The sequence below is a fragment of the Dromaius novaehollandiae genome, chromosome 2 (assembly GCF_036370855.1).
Source record: "Dromaius novaehollandiae isolate bDroNov1 chromosome 2, bDroNov1.hap1, whole genome shotgun sequence".
Classification (NCBI taxonomy): domain Eukaryota; kingdom Metazoa; phylum Chordata; class Aves; order Casuariiformes; family Dromaiidae; genus Dromaius; species Dromaius novaehollandiae.
Genome location: NC_088099.1, coordinates 12570286 through 12592351, shown reverse-complemented (window position 1 = coordinate 12592351; position 22066 = coordinate 12570286). Strand labels below are relative to the sequence as shown.

At 38.1% G+C, this 22066-nt stretch overlaps 1 protein-coding gene and 1 long non-coding RNA gene across 3 annotated transcripts in view; one reads left to right on the top strand and one right to left on the bottom strand.

Moving 5' to 3' along the window:
* The window catches only part of WDR37 (WD repeat domain 37), a 47253-nt gene extending 27854 nt beyond the window's left edge, over positions 1-19399 (bottom strand). The window contains exons 1-6 of one of the 2 annotated variants that reach the window (XM_064505772.1): positions 19199-19399; positions 13917-13948; positions 10568-10745; positions 6164-6260; positions 3107-3202; positions 2871-2935 (exon numbers count right to left, since the gene is read on the bottom strand). In XM_064505772.1, the coding sequence (XP_064361842.1) occupies positions 2871-2935; positions 3107-3202; positions 6164-6260; positions 10568-10705 (396 nt within the window). In that variant the 5' untranslated portion in view covers positions 10706-10745; positions 13917-13948; positions 19199-19399. The remainder of the gene's footprint in view (positions 1-2870; positions 2936-3106; positions 3203-6163; positions 6261-10567; positions 10746-13916; positions 13949-19198) is intronic. The other variant, XM_064505773.1, reaches the window with a different exon arrangement.
* LOC135327426 (uncharacterized) lies at positions 19368-20575 on the top strand. Its single transcript, XR_010387540.1, has 2 exons — positions 19368-19781; positions 20341-20575. It is a non-coding gene; the product is annotated as an uncharacterized LOC135327426 (long non-coding RNA).
* Positions 20576-22066: the final 1491 nt, after the last annotated feature.

The following is a 22066-nucleotide window of genomic DNA, read 5'->3' as shown; positions in this document are numbered from 1 at the left end:
CTAAAAAAGAGGCTTCTGCACCACAGAAAGGTTTTTTTTTTTTTAAATAATTTCAGAAGATCTTGGAATATCATATAATAATGCAAATACCTGGGCAACCAAATCTAGAGCATGTTTCAGCTTACTCTGTCCTCTTTCTTAAATCCATGGAGTTTCATGTGTTTCATTCCATATGAAGGTTCCTTAGAATGGAGACAACTGCTTGCAAGTAATATCAAAATACCGTTTTAAAATGTCTCTTAAGTGAATAGGATACATTAGAAATAAGAATGGAAACTTGATCTACTCAGGAACAGTCCAGCAACATTGCACTGTAACTGAATAATGGAGTTTACCACAGAACAACATTAAGCAGTGAGGTCAATCACTGCACCTACCAAAAAGGTTTTATTCCCTTCAATTGCTCAATGGAAGGGTGAAGGAACTCCCTTAAAAGGTCCTTTTCCTGGTCAAAAAATAAATAAATCAGAGATCCCAGAAAAGAGTTTATGGTGGCACAAGTTACATAATTTCAGCCTATTTTAGGATTCTGCATAAACTGTTGGTGTTTTTCTGATGCCTTAACAACTCTTATAGCCAGGGATCATTAACATCACCAGTGACAACTTGTCAGCAGCCATCACACATCAATTTCACAAAGCAATTCCTTCATCTACAAACAGCTGCACTTGGACTACAGCATCTCTTCCATTAATATATCCAAATAAGGATTTTTAGAGTACCATGCACTAAATTTACTCTGTCCCTTCAGGATTTGGACACTGGTAGGTTACCTTGGCTGTTCAAAGCATCCTTATTCTGATACAGGTTTTGCCAACTTAACATTCAGATTCTCACCTCATCTAAGGGATGAAAAGTACCCAGATACGGGAATTTGCCTCACAAAAGACTTTGGTTCAAGCTTGATTACCTCAACATTTTCCCCAAAAAACTAAACAGATTGGAATACTTTAGTCTTGGCATGTTTTTCCAATACGGCAGTCAAGGACCAGTCTTACGATTAGAAGAAGCAAATACTGAGAGCTCTTATCAGAACAAAACCTAAACTCTTTATAGGCTGGCAAACGAAAAAATGTAATTTTGTGCAATTACACAAAACAAGTTGGTTTGTAAAACTTGTCTCTTCTAATTTACTTCACAGAAAGACAGATTTCTGACAAGTTTTAAATTACGTACACAGTGACAGTATAAAGGAGGGGTATAAGAGCATAGTTGCCACCACTACCCAACTTGACTTAGAACAAAACTCATTTTTGGTGAATACCATAATTCATCCATTGCTTATAAAAATATAAACTTAAGAAGTTTATAGCTGTGAACTCTTAAAACTATGTAAAACTCATTTTCCCAGACACTGGCATTAGGAAACTTTAATTGCATCCAGTTCAGATAAACAGAGAAAGATCATAGTTTGTTAGAAAAATAGTTATAGCCCCTCCTGAACTTTTGGTTATAGTCTCATTGTGGTTGAAGAGCCCAAAGACCACAGCTGTTTAACTCTTCTGAGCAGGAAGGAGGCAGAGGCCCAAATACAACCACTCTAACTACAGAAAGGACCTGAACAAAGGACACACTGGAGAGAGATGCTCTCAGCTTAATCATTCTCCTCACCTCTCTCTATCTCCCCCAAAATTCTGATTCAATGGTGCAGGAAGAAATATACCAGCACATTTAAACATCTGTTAGTTATCAATTGATATAATAGATATGATGCCTACAGCAAGTTATTAAATTCTTCATGTTCCACTACTCATGACTACTTTGCTGTGCTTGCATATCAGGATACCGGGAAGCAAAGCAGTTACCCAGGAGTCTCCACCCCATATTTCCCAGCTTCCCACGCTGAAGTTGCAAGGTCCGCCTGCCTTGCCCAGGAAAGAATATGAGTGCTACATTGCAAGCAAGTAAAAGAAGACAAGCATTTAACACCAGCCTCAAAAAAGAAAAACTAGAGAAAGTACTAATTCATAACAATTCATAATGACACAATAGGTGTACTGTCAATACTATGCTGTTTCTACTGAAATGGCCCCATTAATGGATTTGTAGGTCATTAACTATTAAAAAAGAGGCACCTCTATGTACCAGTTTGGCAAGAATTAAAAAAAAAAAAAAAAAATTGAGAAACAATAGATTAAAAAGGAGACCAAATAAAACACAGCTAGGATAGTTTTCAGCACACTATTCTTACTCCCGTATTTTCAGACTACTTAATAGATGGTGCTTCCGAGATACCTACATTCACTCTAAAACCACTCTATAACCACAGATTAGAGAGAGAAGGGGAAAACAAAAATACCAGATAGATGTAGATGTGTAAAAAGAAAACCATCAGGACGAGTAACTACACTAAGAAACCAGGCAAAAGAGAATACTAAACTACTAATTTGCAAGGTCTCATGATGCTGAGGAAAAACTGTTCTGGTCTCACAGCAGCAACCCCCACCCTCACGGCTCACCACCACCACCCCCCTCCACCCTATAATAGAACACTGCTCTAATGGTATCTACAGATCCTACTTAAATCCCTGTTTCAAATTCACCATCCACCAAGTTTTCTGTTTCCCTCATGAAACTGAATTTTTTTTTAGCTATTCCATTACAAAAGAGTAACCTGACATACACGCATGTGCATACACGCTCTCTCCACTCCAACATTCACCCTTTAAAAAGTATCAGCAATTATTGTAAAAATGTTACTGAAGTAACGGCAATTGATGAATCCAAGAAAAAAACACTGTTCTTCATCAGACAGGTTTACTTAAAGAACAGCATTACTCAGCTTAGAGATACAATAATTTACAACTTAAAGACAGCCATGTTAGCCTCATGAGTATACACTGATGAGTAAAGGTTTAACTGTCTCATACCTTGCTAGTAGATGCCTTGTAAGTTGTCTTTAATTTCTGAGAAAGCTGACTGGTACTATGACTGGCTGTTGAGACAAACAAATTTAAAGAAAGATATTACAAATACAACATAAGCTTATTTATACCATACTATTAATTACCTTCAACAAGATTCCCTTCAATAAGTTTTTACCAGGTAAGTACAGAAAAACTAAACTCAAAAAATGCTAGTTAAGGATTCTTTGTGCATCTCTTACCTTTTGTTTTCAGCTGTCCTTTGCTCAGTTCAGCTCCATCAATAGTCTGTCCTTCTGCTGCTAAACGCTCATTAAGCGTATCAATCTCTCTGCGTACTAACAGTAGCATGAAAATTCACATTAACGCAAAAAAAAAAAAGAACTGAATAAAACAGTATCATTAACATATTATTTCAGAATTTTTATGATTAATAAGTAATCTATTTTACATTAAGGACAGGAAGGGAAATCGACTGTGATTTTATAAAAGCAGTTCTCACCAAGATATAAACTAAGTCTCATGCTGAATTTTCCAGAGACCAACCTTGACCCAGATTCCAAGGAAAGCATTACTCGCTTCTAATTACTGTTACTTTTACTACTAAATGTGACTAAAGATTAATAAAACAGCTTCTATAAAATATACAGGACACCTGTACTGAACTAAATCCAACACAAGACAAAAAGCCTACAGCATAACAAGTATGAGCCAATTAGGATGACATTTCTTGACAAAGATTTTATTAATCATGAAATACTATAGTCCCTTGAATGTTTGTCTACCGCTAGAGTTTAAAAAAACAAAAATGCAGCAAAAGTGTATGAATCCTTTTTATTCTTCAAAACGTACAAAAAAATTTGAAGAATATGACATATATATTTCATTCAAGTGTTTTAGAAACATCAAAATACTTCTGTTGCACATAAGACAAAGCATATATTGCAATGAGAAGGTTTTTCTGTCAGTTATTTATAACTCTCGCCAGCACTACATGAACAGAAGACAGAGTGGTAGCATAGCTAAAAATCAGTTAGGAACTCATAAGCGATTTTCCCAGTGGCCGAACTGATTTAAAGTTGCCCAACTTTATAATGTAAAGAACCTTTTCAGTAGCTTAGAGTTTTCCCAAAAAATTTGGGATGATATTCTTTAAGTATCTTCCTCAGGCTGAATTTGAGATGCTTTAGGCAGTTTTCAGCCATTCTTGAGAGTAAGTCTAGGTCTGTCTTTCTACAAATTCTTGGGACCTCTTCTTTAAAAAAAACCTCATTCACTCCCCAGGCTTTGGAATAAGGCTTTGAAATCTGGAAGAATGTGAACCATCAGGAGCATGCTTTTTGCCATTCCTAAGAAATTCACTGAAGTCTCAGTTCTAAGCACTAGAAGGAAAAAAGTAGTCAGTTTACACACACATACCTTGTCCAAGGGCTTTAAATGAGCAAAGAAAGATACTCTCTTCTAGTTACATACACCTGAGCTTTTATTAAACACAGGCAATGTGATAGAGAAATAATCAAAGAAGGGACAGGTTTGTAGTAACAGAAGACTGAAACAAACAATTAAAGAATTGGCTGAAAGAATTAAGACTGAAGCCTGGAAGTAATAAGGAAAGGAAGAGACTAGAAATTAGTTGTAATGGGGGAAGAACAGTACATGAGTAGCCAAGCAGAAAAACCTGAGATTCTCTAGGTAAAGTAAATGCAACAATAACGTAGAGGTTAGACCAAGAGCAAAAACAACAGACTGAGCATCAGAAGACAAAAGAAACTGAAATTTGGAAATTGTCAGGGGGGTGGAAAGAGATCACAAAGGCCAAGACTGAACTAGAATTCTCAGCTGAAGAAGGAAGATGTGGAAGAAATAGAAATAGGATGGAAGGAAAATAATCATGCCCTGCAGGGTACAAATGCATTCACCACTATTTTTCTGTCAAACATTTGTGAAGTCAAGTGGTTTAAAAAAATAAAAATAAAAATAACTAACTCATTTCTACCATGTTTGTCAGCATAACTGATAGCAACATTAGGCAATTATAGCTTATCTCAGCTGAGAGAAATCTGCATGGTACATCTAAAGCCTGATTTTTTGAAAACAATATCACCTAATGCCACTCTTCACCACCTCCACCCCCCCCCACCGAAACTGAGCAGTCACACAGTCACATATAACTCTTGAATTTCGGCTGCTGTCATGAAATTGCTGTGACATGGAGCAATAGTGGATGTCAAGTGAGCCATCTACTGTTAAGGTTGTAGCATTTCCTTAGAGACAATGTATAAAGGCTTTCAGACCTTCACAGCTGTTCAGTTCTCTCAGAACAACAAGCTGAAAAAAAATATCCCTACTTTTCTTATTTTCCACCAACTTCTCAGCAGGAGGCAGAGAACTCAAGTGTCCAAAGTGTCACTAAAGCAAAAAACTACAAGTGTTGATGCTAACTTTTACCCAACATGAGTTCAGGTTTTAAGAGCAGAAAAAAACAGCACCTTTTCAGAAACTAAGCAAAAATGTTTTTGTAACATGAGTGTTTGGTTTAACTGTGAGAACTTATTAGATGTGGAAAAGAGTTTGACTTGAAGCCAAGACAGACAGATTCCACAATTTAGAGGGAAAGTTATGCAACACAGCTTGCAAAATCTAACAGGAAAAGTTAAGAAAGGTATTATCATATGATTGCCTGTGTTACTTACTTTGGATCCTCTGTTCATTTACATTGCAATACAGTCATTGCGTGATTTATATCTGTAGCAGATAATATCTGGAATTATTAATTGAGTGCTCAGCTTCAATCTTCACAGGCAGATACAGATGCTGGTCATGTAATGTACTAAGTAGTGTGGTCCACAAACACTACATTTTACATTTTTTCCACATAAAACATTTTGTTAGTTTTATTTACTAAAATAGCATCATTAAAATGAAGTTTGTAAGTGTGCATATAAAAACAAAGACAAAGCTGCAGTCTCAAACATCATAGGCTGAACCAAGCTACAGCCAGATTAAGATGGTGTACACCAGAGCCTACACCAGGGAAAAGGAGACAGCCACTTCCATTTCTTTGCCATAGCATCAAGGAAGATGACACACACTGGTCCTCACTACTTGCAAAGACACAAGAAAGGGATTTTTCTTAAAAAGGACAAACGCTGTCTTTGACAAGAAGTTCAAAACCACTCTTAAGCTCCGCACAAAGAGACTACATTAATTACATCATAGCATCCAATGTAAGCTTTTCAATTAGCTCTACTATATCCTAAGTCCAAAAGGCTTTAAGTTGCTGGGAAAAATATACTCACATTCCAAATTTTCGATATAGAGGTTTTCAAACTCCCGCTCTATTTGTCCAAAGAGTTCAAGAAGCGTATTCCGAACAGAAGAAGGTAGTTTAGAATCCTAGAAGGCAAAATATTGGTTTTTACATGTTTTGTTTACGTTTCTACCAAATTTTAAATTATGATTTAATGTAAATGTATCTCTAAACTAAAGATTCCTGTTTGAATAGGGCACAGCATGCAAATCGGCAAAAGCATGCAAACTCCACCAAATTTTATTTTTGCTTTAATGTATTTATGCTTTCATTTAATTGGAACATTTTTTAGTACAGATTAAAACAGTAAATACAACTATTCATTGTTTCCAAGTCCTGCATGAAAGAAAGAGATGAAAATAAAATTCTAGGACTGCTTTCTGTACTTTTGATAGAACACAAACCAGACACAGGCTAAAAACATTTCAAGTCTAAAGACATTCTGTTAGTTATGGGGACTGAGGAATTCACTGCTGTACAGATATGAAATACAAAACCTTACTGGAATCAAAAATGTGGCTTCAAAGCCGCAATGCTATGGGATTTCTTTTCATTCGGGGGGGGGGGGGCGGGGAGGGGGAGGAGACTATCTAATCTTTCCCTCCCCTGATATTATTCAAGGATCTCCTCTTCACAGAAAAATCTTTAAAAGCAAGTTCACATAGAAGGGCTTTTTTTTTTTCTTCTGTCTAATCATCATAGCAATAAAAAGCACAAAAACAAGTATTGATAAAACCACCAACACAGGATTTATATAACCCAAGTTCAATACCCAGTTTGGCCACAAGTTTCTGTACACAAGTTATTTAAATTTTATTCATCTGCCTACAAAACAGAGATCAGCACTGCATTTTCACTGTTCAAATGCATACCTTATCCAAAACAACTGAGTACTGATTTCTGTTGGGACTGAAAGCTCTCACTATAGAAATAATTCTTTTTTGAACACTGCTGAGAAGACATCGAGTGATGCAGAAGACAACTGACAGTAGCCAATTGATAAATGGGAATACCTAGTGCTAACAGCCAACTCCTAACTTACAAAATATAAAATACAGCATACTACTAAAAATGACAGATCAGAAAGGAGCAAATACTGTCATTAGCCTAATAACTGCAGTGAATCCACTAACTGGCCTAATCTGTAAGTATGGATGCAAGGATGAACCATCCTTGCTCACTAAGTAAATCAGTTCTACTAAATCTATTCTTTTCTTCAGTTGCTGATGGACAGCAATACGCAAGTTGATTTACTGCATTTATTATTCATCTCATTAGCCAACTGTAAACTTTTTAAAGAGAAGTTTCCGTTTAACTGAGCCTTACCCTAACAACAAAACAGCTTAAACACTCCTTAGTAGGATAGTCAATATTTAATCTGTCATCTCAAAATTAAGTAAAACAACAGCTTAGTACTAGACAAGTCTGCAAAAAAGTGCAGCCATATTCAAAATCTGAGAAACATCTATGCAAGAAAACAAGTTACCAAATTCAGAGATAAGTAATGAAGCATATATCTTGAGGATCTCAAGGAAAGTATATAGGCATTGGGCCCATTTGCAACATCTACTTTTTAAACAAAGCAGAAGTATACGATTTCAAAGTCTTAAAACCATCAACTACGAACAAAAAAGGAAATTGAGACAGTTTCTATCACAGCACAAACAGCCACTGTTTCAGATCTATAAGTACAGAAGAGTAACTATTAGAAAGGAAGTAAAAATATTAATACAGGACATCACCTAAATCAGGGTTACCTTAATTATTTCAATGCAAGTTTGAGGATGGTTATACCTTGTTTTATTCTGAAGTGTTCCAAAAAAAACCTGATCCAGAAAAAATGGTTCAATTTCTAAAAACTGCCTGAATTATGAAAAAGCATATGCACACTAGCCATTAGAGGGCAGCATATGTCTTTGAGTAAGTCAGCATACAAGCAACCAGAATTTAACCTGACTCATGTTTTGGCTCATGTATAAGATAAGATGGTAACTGTCTTCAGAAAAAACACAGAAAAGCCTATTACAATCATGCTTTTACATTAACTATGAAGTTACTTTCAGACATCAAGTTGAAAAAGAAGAGCGAGAGAAACTACTAATAGTCAGAAAACATAACCCATTGTTCATACCTCAGTCTTATACCAGTTTCATGCCTACTTTAAGCTGACAGAAACAGGCACTACTGCTGAAAGAAATGGTCCTATGCTCTTTCTGCTCCGAGGTATTAATTTCTGCATCTTCATCTGCCTCTCCCTTGAGCCAGTACTTTTTTTCATACATCCCCCAACAAACCAGAATGTGAAGTAGATCCAGATTAAAATCAACTTTGAACAAAATCAATTGATCAAGAATACTGTACAAAGAGAAATATTGAAATTAAAAGACTGACTTCTGATTCAGTTACGCAACAATTCCATATAACAAGGATACTAGAGAGACTAAGCTCTCCTTGAATAGCTTTAGAAATATGAAGTGAGATGTTGGGAAGGTTTTTAAACCATTTCTTAAAGCCTGAAAGTGTATATAAATCTAAACTTGTCAAAGTAGCCAACATCATAAAATACATCCACCTGCTTTACTCATTTTTAAGCTTGCATTATTTAAATTAGTGTATTAAAATATAACGTAACAACTATTTTTGCAGATAAACAGAAAATATCATCTTGATTTCATGTGTTTTGCAGCTCCATTGTGCAGTGGCATTAATGTTCTCTCCACACAAGAGCTGGCAACTGACTGTTCAAGGTCAACAAAATTAAACAAGCTAATACTGATAAAATAAATGTTTTATGTGTAAATGTTTTGTAGAGTTTGATGTGAAATACTAAAATAAGTTAATATTTGTTGTTTACTATATAGAAGTGATAGCAGGCCTTCACCTCCCTTCTGCCATTCATTCCTTTCCTAAAGTAAGGCTGTAATAGTCCAAAAGCAAGAACAGTTTTCTATACAAGTAAATATTTATATTGTCCAGCTTCCAGATGACTGGAAGCAACAACTTTGGCTCTGTTCATTTCCAGAAAACTAGTACTTTAGTCAACTGAGTAACAGATTCAGTACAAAAATCTGTCACGCCACAGAGAAAATGGAAGCTTTTCCCTTCAGAGCATCTAAAGACAACCTACAAGAGAAAGGGTGGTTTCTCATAGCATAACGTTATTAGTATCAAAGCACCTCGCTGATAAAAATCAAATTTCGCATCGTTTTTGCCAGGCTCACATGAACTTTGTGTATTCAGTTTAATTTTCAAACCTGCTATTTGCTTATCTTTAGCAGCACTACTTCAAACACTGTTCCTATAGAAGCTTTACCTAGAGTTAATTTTGATATTGTTAGGTGAGGCATTCCAACTGGCTCTAAGTTGTGTCTATTACACAAACTGAGCAGATTAGGAGAATTACAGAAATTTTTGTGGCTATTTTTTGCCCTACATTAAATGCCCAGAAGATATACCAGATGGTCACACTGCCATTCAGAGGGACCTCAACAGGCTGGAAAAATGGGCTGAGCAGAACCTCATGAAGTTGAACAAAGAAGGGAAGTGCAAAGTCCTGCACCAGGGAAGGAATACAACCCTGCAAAGAATACAGAGACAGACTGCTCTCAGTGGTGCCCAGTGACAGGACGAGAGTCAACAGGCACAAACCAAAATGCAGGAAATTCCATCTGAATATAAAGAAACACTGGTTCAAGTGCGAGGGTGGCTGAGCACTGGCGCAGCTTGCCCAGAGAGGTTGTGGAGTCCCCATCCTTGGAGATCCTCAAAACCCAACTGAACAGTGTCCTGGGCAACATGCTCCAGGTGACCCTGCTTGAGCAGAGGAGTTGGACGAAGTTGGAAGGGACCTCTGGAGACCATCTCAACTATTCTGTGAAGATCACATCTGTATTTGAGCCAAGTTCAATAAATAAATGAATAAATAAAAACCACAAACAGTTAGCTCATACCTCTATCAAGCAGAACGCAGAAGGAATGGAGGAAAGTGTTCCCACCAAAACCCTCCCTGAGTTCTAGTAACATGTATTTCAGTTTATTCATATTGATGGGCTAATACTGTTCCAAAATCAGTCTTCAACTTAAAGAGGTGGGGGGAAGGAAGTGCAGCAAGCTAAGTGGGGTATAATCTTTGTAGTTGCTATTGGTTTTTACTATTCACTGTAAAATACATAAAAGTTGATAAAAAGCTTCACAAGTCTGAATACAACCAGAAGTATGGTTAATACCCACACTAACAGACTGCAAGGACAGTCAGTGCTTAAAAGCAAGCTCGTCTGCTACTCCTCCAGCTTTATTAGACAAACTTCATTACTTAAGTCTATTTAATTTCTTCACATTAAAAAAAAAAATCATAAAAGAGTTAACAAAGTTACCTAGGTATCAGCTACCTTACCTGCCCTTCCAACATGTCTCTCTGCAGTCCTGCCCGTTCTTGCTCAGAACTGTTGGTTCTTCGGATTGATAGACTATGTGATTTACGTTTCTGCTTTGCTTGGCGAGCAGCTGCACAGCTTCCACTTTCTATTGGCATTACTTCAAAAAGATAGCTTCACAGAGGCTCCTATGATAAACTAAGAATAAGTATTAAATATTACAAATTGTTTTGCCAAGGTAACCAGAGTTTAAAAATTCTTCTAAAAATGGGAACATTTAGGTCTACTGAATTTCAGAGTTGTTTGGGGTGTCATTAAACCCTTCCAAGAAGGAGGGATTCCTATTACAGCTATGCTTCAAACAACCTAGAGTTCAAAAATATATGTGCATACATGTAAATAGAGAATGGAATCACTTCTGCATTACCTTTTCCATTAGATTTCATTAGCATTTCATTTCATAACAAACCTCCACAAAAGGGAAATAAATTCTATTACCTTGCTCTTGAGTAAGCATTTTGGTGAATACCAGCAGTGACAGCCCCAAAATGCTTCCAGAAAACAAAAAACTATTAGACATACTATATTTCACTGAAATGCATGCAAAATTAAAACCCAGCTGGAAAATGAAAGCAAAAAGACATGATAACTTTGGGACACTGTCAGGTTAAAAATATAGTATGCAACATTAAATGTTTCTGTACAGAATTTAATAGATGTGCTTGTTTATATACAGCAAAAATTAATTTTGGTGATAGAAATTCTGAAAACTAATTTTCACTGCTTTTTGACAGCTCATGGTTTCACCTTCTTAGAACATGTGCTTGACTTGCCAGCTTGTTGTTGCTGTTTTTAAACTTTGTCAGCTTGCACACATTTATTAAGGCTAAATATGTATTTTAATACTTTTAAAGACACCTGACAGTATCACCAGCTAACATTACCATGCATGATCTACTGAATTTCCCTGTTTAAGAAAAATCAAATTATGCTTGATTTATCTGATAAAAAGTGGAAAATATGTTCTTTACTGTAAGAATCTTAATTTTTACAAACACATAATTTCTGGATGTTTTTGAAAATTAAAGCTGATATTCAACAGAAATTATTTTAGTTTTGTGGGGCACCAGTTGTTAAGCATTTCAAACGTTTTAAGATCATTTAAAACTTTTGAATCTTGAATGTTGATAACAACAAAATAAAAAAATTCATTCTCCAGCATAAATGATTTCTGAAACAACAATCACAACTGAAAATAGCTGCAATAGTCTGCAGAGAAATAGGAGAGCAGAGTTGGCAAAGCTGAAAAGGCAACTGAGCTTCCTTTTAAATAGGCTGATCAGAGAAAATTTTAACCATACCCAGGGCCACTTCCAATTCAAGATCCGCCAACACACTAGACCTCAAGCTAGGAATGAGCACCATCACTATTAAAAAGATTAGGCATTAACCAGTTCAGTGTACTTAACATGATAATCTCAGATTTTTAACATATCATAAAGCCAAGGAAAAGTGTAGCTTACTAAAAACACAGTGTGGGCCATGAATGAAAATAGCTTTCACTTGGCTTGTTTTTTATATCACAAAATGAAAATACATAAAGATATATAAATTTATACAAAAATGAGACTACATTTAGTTAAGATTTTGATGCCCATCCATCCTCAAACCTTCTCATGAAAAAAACTTGGTATTTTAATTAATTTTTAGAATACCTGAGTCACTTAAATACTACAAGTTCCAGTAACCTGACATCAATCCCATAGTGAATCTAAAATAAAATTCAGGTTGCACCAGAATCTTGTACTTCACTGAAATGATTCTGTTCACTTCCACTGGACTCTGCACAGTCCTTCCCTGCACTTAATCCCACAGCAGCTTTTTACGTGTGAATAACCAGTAGTAACTAATTAGCTATGTTCATAAATTAAAATGAGAAGGAAAAAGAGAAAGAACTACCATTGTTTCTCATTTCACCAGATTTTTCCCACTGTGGCTAGATTCCTCTACCACAGAAAGAGGGGGCTGAAATGAAAAACAAACCTTATCAACAAGTCATTGATGATTTTCTGGGCTCCATTAAGTATCTTCCTGCTCTTGAACATATGGTCAACAACCAGGAACAGGCTTTCAGCACTCATCGCATTTGTGTTTCTTTTCAAAATATGATCAGATCTCAAAGACATGAATGATTCTCCTCCATTTTACCCTTTTTCCTGTCTCATTTGGGAACCACTCTTTCAGCAGCTTTCAGTTTACCAGAATGGGCAGGGTTCACGACTCATTTTCAAGGCCCAGTGCACTAAATCATGTGCATGCATGTACGCATACATGTACTGCATGATTTTGTATCTCTACACACACAGTTATATATAAGCATATAAATCGGTTTACATCATTTCACCTAAACTCTGTAAAAGATACAGAGTAAACCTAATTTCTAATCCCTGCTAGAGATTGGCTTCCAAGCTATGTGAGGCTTAGTTACACATAAGTCTGTCAGCGATGTTAAGATAGTTTGCACTTTCTCTCCACTATCCATTGTTTTAACTACGTTAACTTCCACCTGCCCTCTATTGCCAAGTTATTTCATTTCAGAGGAGTTTAGCAAGAAATATTCTTCCCTGGATTGCTTTGAGTATGTACAGTTTTGGCAGCCATAAACCAGCTCGTTCCACCAGTGCAGAATTTAAAGGGACACAGTCAAATGCACAAAACTACATTTTTACATAGTGCAATTTTCACATAAATTACATTTAGGCTTCTATTTCCACAGCTACTAAGCAAACAGAGACCATTAGATAAGAAACACCTCCATTATTTTCTCTATTTGGCAGCACTTCACCGGCAGCCAGGTTCACTGACGATAACTGCACTCTCCTCATGCACCAGCATGACCACATCACTCATGCACCGTTCTGGAGAGCGCAAGCATGCACACTCTTCCCCAAGGCCTGCAAGGGGGTACACACAGCCACAGCAAAGCTGAAACCAAAAAGGCAGCAAGCAGGCATGTGCATATGCAGAATACAAAGGAGAAACTGAAGGGGACTAGCTTAACTTTCCTTAAATATTATCCTTAAATCCATCAAAGAGCCTTATAAATTTTCAGTAAGGCAGCAATGATTAAGAGTGTTTAAGATCAAGATGTTAATTCAGTTAGAAAAAAATGACAGTGTCCCTTTAAATATTAACATCTCTTCGACAATTTCAGGAAAGTTTTGATGTTGTTATACATTTTCCAAGAGTAGACTTCACAAAACAGATCCTTGGCAATATGATGCTAAAAAAATAAATAAATAAGGTGCTCATTTCTAGCGGTTACCTGATTCCCCTCATTATGTAAGGTTTTCAAACAATGAAAATTACCTGTCCAGAATATCAGTGTCATGTTACATATCCTATGAAAACCATATTAAATATTGATTAGTGAAACAGTCAGTAGTATATAAACCAGTCAAAGTCTTTTACATTTTTGAATCTTCAGTAGTTAGAATGCAGTTAGGAAAGGGGGAAAGTGGAAAATTATCAATACAAGTCAAGGCTAAGCACCATATCAAAGCCAAACAAAGTAAAAGAAAGGCTTCAAAACAACCCATTATATATATAGTTAATCAGATACAGTTAACCATAACTTTTGAATGTTTCAACTGAGTTCTAAAAAGATAAATTAACGTCCCTTTGGCTTGGTAAGATTACAGCTAGGATGAAAAACCACAAGAAGTATGGGATTCTTGTTTCCTGAAACAAATGAAGCTGAATTCAGGAAAGCTTGAAAGTAGCATAAAGAATAAAAAGAAATAAAATAAAGCTGAAGAAAAGAATTTTCCAAGGGGGAAAAAAAAAAGAAAAGGGAAGGGGGAGTGTGGTATTACTGAACTATATTCAATATGGGTGCCAGTGAACAAGCACTGTATTATTAAAAAGAGAGCTTATGGGATATATTGCGCTATCCTGCTCAATCATTTTGGAAAATGCTATGTTTGCACAGTGGTCTTCAACACAATGATCTGAGAAAGCCTCGAGAGAATGTTACCAAACAAATTTTTGACAAAGTAAATCAGCAGAAATAGAGGGGGGGGGGGGGGGGGAAAGAAAAAAGTGTGTCCTAGAAAACAGTCTAGACCATAAGTGATTACCACATTCAGAATGCAAAGACGTTTCAGTATTTCAACTATCCTGTTTAATTAAACTCGTATCATATTTTACAATGTGTTAATTTAAAGTTCTGCCACCTACCTTTCTGTAAGAGATGTTGCCATGTATTGAGTCACAGGAAATATTTCATTAGGGTAGCAGTAAAAAACATGTGTAACAAAGTACTGTTTCATTCAGCTACAATAAAAAAATGGCACTGAACAGAAGCACACACACCAGTCTTGCTAGACTTAAAAATCATCTCACTACAGCGACCAACTAATTCTACTTGTGTATGTCTTTTACTCGTGAACATGGATCAAGAGAAAACAGACTACTGCAAAGAAAGAATGCCTGGGGTATGCATGCTGCTGAAGCCAGAGAGAAAAGATGTTTTAAGAAGTGACAGAGCACAGACAGAATGGCTACAGTACTGCATTTCCTTTTTTGTTCATTCAACACAACACAGAAGTCTGGAAAGGGAAAGCACAAGGAAATTTCAGCAACATCTCTTACCCAAGGTCTCCCTGCTCCATTTTGTTTAGACTTTAGCATTTTAAGGCCTACGTTGAAACACAAGATATTTCTTGTCTCACTTTCAAACATGTTTTAGAACAGTATTTCAATGTACACTACATTCTAAACCAGGCTTATTACAAAAGTAATTATTGTCCTGTGCAGCAATAAAACCTTAAGATACAAAGATGCAAATTAAGATATTTTTTCCACAAAGAGGGGAGGGAAAGGGGAAACAGGGAAGAGTGATTACATTTATCAAGGTCCTAATTATATGCAACTCAGTATTGCTCATGAATTAAGAGTTTAACAAAAAAAAAAAAAAATATGCCACTACAGTCTTTATGAATATGCAAAGGAATGAAATTTAAAGGAGTAAAACTTCCATTTTAAGGTCTTCAGTGAACAATTAGTTTCAAGGATGCTATACATTCAACTGCAGTTATTTCAGTTAAAGTTTCAAGAATACAGCACACCTGAGAAAGAACAGGCTAAACAGACATTTTGGTAAGACCAGTTGCTTTTCTAAAGACGAATATTTAGGAAATAGAACTATTCCAGATCATCATAGATGATGCTAGAACAAGTAAGTGGATTTCATAAGGTTTGAGCACATTTAAGTGTTACAACATGAATTTGGTTTCTAAATTTAACATAGCATACTTTGAAAAAAACCTGTATCTTATTTGACACTTAAGGGGAGAAAGCAGCTGTCAGTTAAGAGGTGGCAACCTCCCTTTGGTGTAAAGCATAAAAAGGGACAGCACCAATGAAGTTTAAGCATGCTACATAGCCAGAAATCAGCAATAAAATCTTCAGCACATTAGTGGGCACCTACTCTGGGCAAGCTTCTAACACCAACACGGAAGCAGAAACTAGGCCAGTTTTACTGCTAGCGAGCTTCAATCTTGCTAACTCAACTCTATCGGCAAATGTTGCAATCACATCAAAATGCATCACAGACCTAGCCTGCCCAACCATCACTCTGCTACAGCAAGGAACAACACCCTCCTCTAGCCATCATCATATTTAGGCACTTATTCTAATTAATATTAAACAATCATCATGATCAAACCTGGACAACTTTTTACTTAAAAGAAATTGCCTAGGTTCACTGATAATCATCCTAGCTGGACTTCTGAACTGAAATTGCTGATGTACTGAAAGTGTATGTTTTGCCTTTGTGTTTTGTACTACTATCCCTATTTATTGAATGTGTTCACTCTTTCAGCTAATTTAAACAGTACAGAAACAAATGGCTAAACAAGTAAGGTAGAATATAATCTTACATTTAACGCAATATATACTTATAGCTAAATAACCAGTAACATGTTGTATTAATTGGTATTTTTGATTAGCTGACTTTATCGAAGAGTTCAGCAGACAACATCGGATCCTGCTACATTACTCACTGGTGGTTAAATCCCAAAATATGTCTGAAGGCTGCTCTTTATTTCCTTAGTTGCTTTGCAGACATTTTAGTGCTCATTCCTGTATTAGCAAATCTGTAACTGCTCAGAAGTAGTCTAGATGTCAGATGCAGGCACAGATATGCAAATAAAAGACTTGAGTGTGAAGAATCCCGAGGAAGTTCTAGGGCTAAGGCAGTTTAACCAGGGATTTGTTTAAGGAAGCACTGTACCTCATTTAGAGGCCACAATCCTGCGGTGCTACTCTCTAAACAAACAGTATCTAGGTACTTATTAGCAATGTATTAGAGGTGATAATAGCAGTTTATCTAATATCACTACCTTTCATTTAGGAATCTATTACTTGCTAGTAAGTAAGTATCTAGACATAAACAAGAGCAATTAAATTTGACACTAACTGTAACACTTTTTAGCAACCTTTTCTGAAGCACCAGTAAGTAACCTGCGCACAGCAGTCTTACAGCATTTCCTCCTATGGCCTACCAAGGAGAACTACCACATCTTCCCGCAGCACATGTCAACCCCAGTCTCATCTCAAACATATAAAATGGAGTATTACTTGACTTCTCCCTATTTGACCCATACTAATTCTAGCCCGCAATTTCTGGATTGAGTATAAGTAAACTCTTCTTTTAAAGCATTTCCACCACACTGAAGAGACTTCTCCTATGACTATACCAGCTCTCCCAAGTGCTTCAGTCCATACAAAAGACCTTGTCCATACAAAAGACACAATCCATTAAACAAGTCCTAAATTTTAAAAAGACAAAGCATAAGAGCATGATTATGCCTGACGGAGCACCTCATTTTAGAAATCGATTTTATTTAACATCGATTTATTTAACAATCGATTTTCAATTTTATTTAACACATTAAACCTAGTTTGGGGACAAGCGTACAAATAAAAAACTGACATTAAAAAAAGACATATTTACAGTGTCCTCTGCTTTAAGTGCTAAGGTTTGATGTAGGCACCCTTCTTAAAATATTTGTCCAAATTCATAAAGTAAAAAGTTGCATTTAAAGTTATTACAGGAGGACGTACTAGGACTAAGCTATATTCAAACATGCACACACACAAAATGGAAAGTAATTAGCCCAAACTAAGCTTATACTTTTAATTATTTCAGTGTAGGCTATACCTTCCTTCTTTTAAATTTACTGTAGACTGACAGAAAAATAATCAAGTTCAGCTAAAAAGGAAAACTGAAACAATTTCTTTGCAATTTTACATCAACACCTATAGCATTAAGTATAGTTAGCATGGCTATCCATGCTCTGCACATCCACTTGCCCTTGATTAATAAGCTTCCTATCGCAAAAGATCTTATCTAATGTAAACTACACATAAGAAAGCACAATTAGGGATTCTTGAGGTTACCAGCTTGCTTTTAGGAATATCACGTATAAAATGACAAAGGTAGACTTGTTTGGAAAAGGGTTTCAGGACCTTGTTTAAGCAAAAAGATTGTGCTATAATATCACAAAATGAGTACTGTAACAACTGACATTTGTATACTTCAAAGATTTACTCAATGGCACTGAAGCTATTCCACCAGTTCTTTACATAAATCTTCCATGAATCACAGCTATACAAAACGCACTTAAAAATGCTGTAATGACACAAACTTTGACAAGTCAAAAGATGTAACAGAGGGAGGAAATGCACACGCAGAAGATTCTCTTCTCTCACAAGCACCAACGTGTCCTTGAACAACACTTCAAGGCTTAACTTAAAAAAATATTTTCCTCATCTTTGCATGTGCACAATCTTTTTATTTAATTTCCTTCTAAAAATGGAAATTAACATCTCCTCAATCTTGAGTAAGCCTGTCGATTCTTCCCACAAATTCATCTTCACCTATTATTTGCCCAGGAAGAGAGAGAGAACGACAGGAGATGGATCCCTACGGACACCGACTTCATACATCCCAGAGAGTTCAAGTCATCGCCCCCCACCACAGGTTAGATCTACCTGACCCCTCCCCAGGCAGCGCTTCTCTTCCTGCTGCAGCCCTGCCACACTCGAGGGAAGGCCGGCGGTTCATTTTACCCCGTTTGCACACGTACGGGAGGACCCCAGCGCAGCCTGCAAGCTAAGGCGCTGCACCGCTGGGCTCGCCCCCAGGCTGCGGGGCGCCCTGTAAGCACGGGCAGCGCGCCGAGCCCCCCGAGCAGGCGTGCCCGACCGCACCGGCGGCGCGGCGGGGATGCCCCCGCCTCGGGCTCCGGGTGCTGACGACAGGGAAGCACACGGGGGGGGGGGAGGCACGCCTGCTCTCACCCATCCGCGCCTTGCCGAAGGAGCCTGCGGGGCATTTCACGTGGAAATGCACCGGGGTAGCGGCGCTGCCGGGACGGGGGCGCCCCGCTTCCCGCCCCGGCCTTGCTCTCGCGGCCCGCGGGCAGCCCCGGCGCGGCAGGGACCGCCGGGCACCCGCAGCGCCGCCGCCGCCGCCCGAGGGGTCTCGCCGGTGGGAAGATGGCGGAGGCTGGGCCCCGCCGAGGGGAGCGGGGAGGGGCGCGGGCAGCGCGGGGCGGCGGCGGCGCCCAGGGCCCCGCACTCACCTGTCAGCAGCGACCGGGCGGCGGCGGGAAGGGAGGGGAGGGCAGGGCCGGGCCGGGCCGGGACGCGGCGGCAGCGGAAGAAGCGGCGGAAGAGGAAGGCGCGGGAGGCGGCAGCGAGGAGTCGGGCGCCGCACTCCCGCCCGACGCGGCTCTCTCGTGAGGCGCCCGCGCCGCAACATCCGGCGACGGCCGGAAGCGCCCCCGGCGGCCCGCGCCCTCCCCGGAGCCGCGCAGACGGGCCGCGCCGCGCCGCCCGCCGGTAGCGCCACTCCGGGGCTCGCGCTGTGCCAAGCCGCCGCGGCCTTGCCCCGCCGCGGCCGTCCTAACGCCGGATCTGCTGCTGCCTTCCCGCTGTTTGCTTGGGGATTAGATACCGTGACCCTCACATAGATGCACGCCACAAAATACCTATTTCTATACCTGGTCACATTAAGGAAATGCCAATCCTTCCCAACGGCATAACCAGGAATGTGTGTGCAAATCTGTAAAGAAATATGTGTTAGAGAGTACAGCACTTCTTCAAAGGCATGAGGAACTTCAGGCCGATCACCCTGTCAGGGAATCCTGCAGCATTTTATTCCAGGTACAGTAATGAAGGCAGTGTGAAATAAGACACACCATATAAACAAAAATACCATAACAGAAAATCCCATCAATCTGGTGAACACTGAAAAGAATAGGCAGCAATTGGCTATGCTGCCACCATTCCTATGCTTCCACATTTAGCCTTTAAGTGTGTATCTTCTAGATATTAATTTAATACTGATATTTAAAAAGATGAGTTGTACTTCATCCCAACTATAGCTCAAGTGGACCACTGTGGATTAAAGACAGAAATGAAACTTCATTAAACACAGTTTTAATTCTTGGGGTTTTTTAATATCTAATGGCTGGAAAATGCCAAAACTGTCCTTTTTTTAGTGCATCTGCAGACAAAATGACAGAAGCGGTAAATCAAAGCTAACCACTACATTCTGCAAGTAGGCTGTTCACTTTGAAGCTTACAACACGTAATTGAAATGATTAATTCCTTCGCTGATTAACACAGAAAGCCTCCACCTAAAATTCTCATTCATCGTAGCAGATTACGAAAGTCAAAGGAGGCCTTTAAAATTGCCTAATTATTTTCTTTCTTCCTACAGATTATCTAACCGCCTCAGAAGAAGGCAGTTGGTAAAAAGGCCAAAAGAGTATGTGCTTCATACAGCGAGGACTAAAAATAATGGTTTTCTTTTCATGTGCTTGTCAGCCTTCCTTTGTCTTTCCTCTTCTTTTTCCTTTCCACCTCCTTTTCTATAGTTATGTCTTAACTGCAACTGTATTAACACAGACAAAAATAGTGTGTTTTACCAGTTTAGTAAAGTCTTGATGAATGTTTGTGCCCTGATGCATCTTTTCCTTCACTGCAGGTTATTCTACAGGATAACCAGCCTAAAAAGTTCCCCTAATTTTTGCCTATTCTCTTCCTTGATACCACCAAAAGCAGAAAGGAAAGGAACAGAAGGGATAGATAGATTGATGGTTTTCAAGACAGGAAAAGGAGGAGTGAGTATAAGCAAAAGATGGACAAAGGTACAATAGAGTTGCCTGGGAAGCAGCTTAACTACCACCTGAAAATATGACACTGTTTGCCAGTAGGAATTCTCACAATTAGTGCAGTTGCAATTATCCCAGCCATCTTATCCAAGTCACAACTCTAGAGTCCTCAGCTATTCAGTTCCTAAATACATTTGTTTAAATCTCATTACTCCTCCTGAAATTATTTTATCCTAATTCAATTCTACTATATCATAATATTTTTATCTATATTTTCAAAGATAAAAATGTCCAGAGAGAGGACAAGAATCTGCATTTGAGATTTCTCTGGAAAAATATTTGGTGACTTTTTCCTCATCCCTTGTTCACTCTTCAACAGAAGGGGGCAGTAAAGAGATCAACCCCCCCCCCCTTTTTTTTTTTAAGAAGAAATGCAAAATACTACAAAAATAAGGGAAGGCAGGGGTTTAAACTATTTTTTCCTCGATACAGGGTGAGTTTCACCTGAAAATTAACAGACTTTGTGTGGATGCAGTCGCTTTTTCAAGAGAGTAGCATGGCAAGTAATACTGTTGTCATGCTGGCCCTTTTCCTGGTTTTGTTTTGTCATGGCACTACAGAGTAGCAAGACATTATTTAACGTGTTGTTAGATGTACGGAACAGCAGATTGCCCCTGCTTTTCAGAAACTGCTCTTTCAAAGCAAGACATGAACGTGGACAGCAATACAGAAGCCTATGGAAACATGGAGCAATATTAGTTAGCATGAGACTTATCAACAGCTAATAAAGCCTTTTTATAAGCACTACAGTAAACAGTAGCAAAAGTTAGGTTGTCCTAGACATCACCTTCCAGACCATCTGCATTCCTTTTTCTGTTTCCTTTGTTGGACTTAGGAACACAGGATGAGAAATGAAAGCTGTATACAGGGCTTAGGAAATCAGCAACAGAACAGAATAATAGTTGAACCTCCTAAATCAAGATTCTCCAAACCTGTAAAAGTAGCAGGAAAAGGCAGAGCATCCTGTCTAGAGTTCAAAACAAAAGGGAAAAAAAAATAGATCTAGAACAGAACAACCCTCTAGGAATATTTCTTCCTTCATAGACAAAACTTTATTACTCCTTCCTAAAAGAGCTGTTTCCTGTATTATTGTGTTAATTATTTATGCTGTACATAAAATTTTGGAAGCTGTCCATCATAACACTCTTTCCGTCAAACTTTAGGCAGGAAAACTAAATGTAAATGCAACATCCTACTTATATATTTAGCATACATGTATTACATTTCCACTACAAAGCCATCTGTCTTCCTTGATGTGAGTTAAAGCCAACC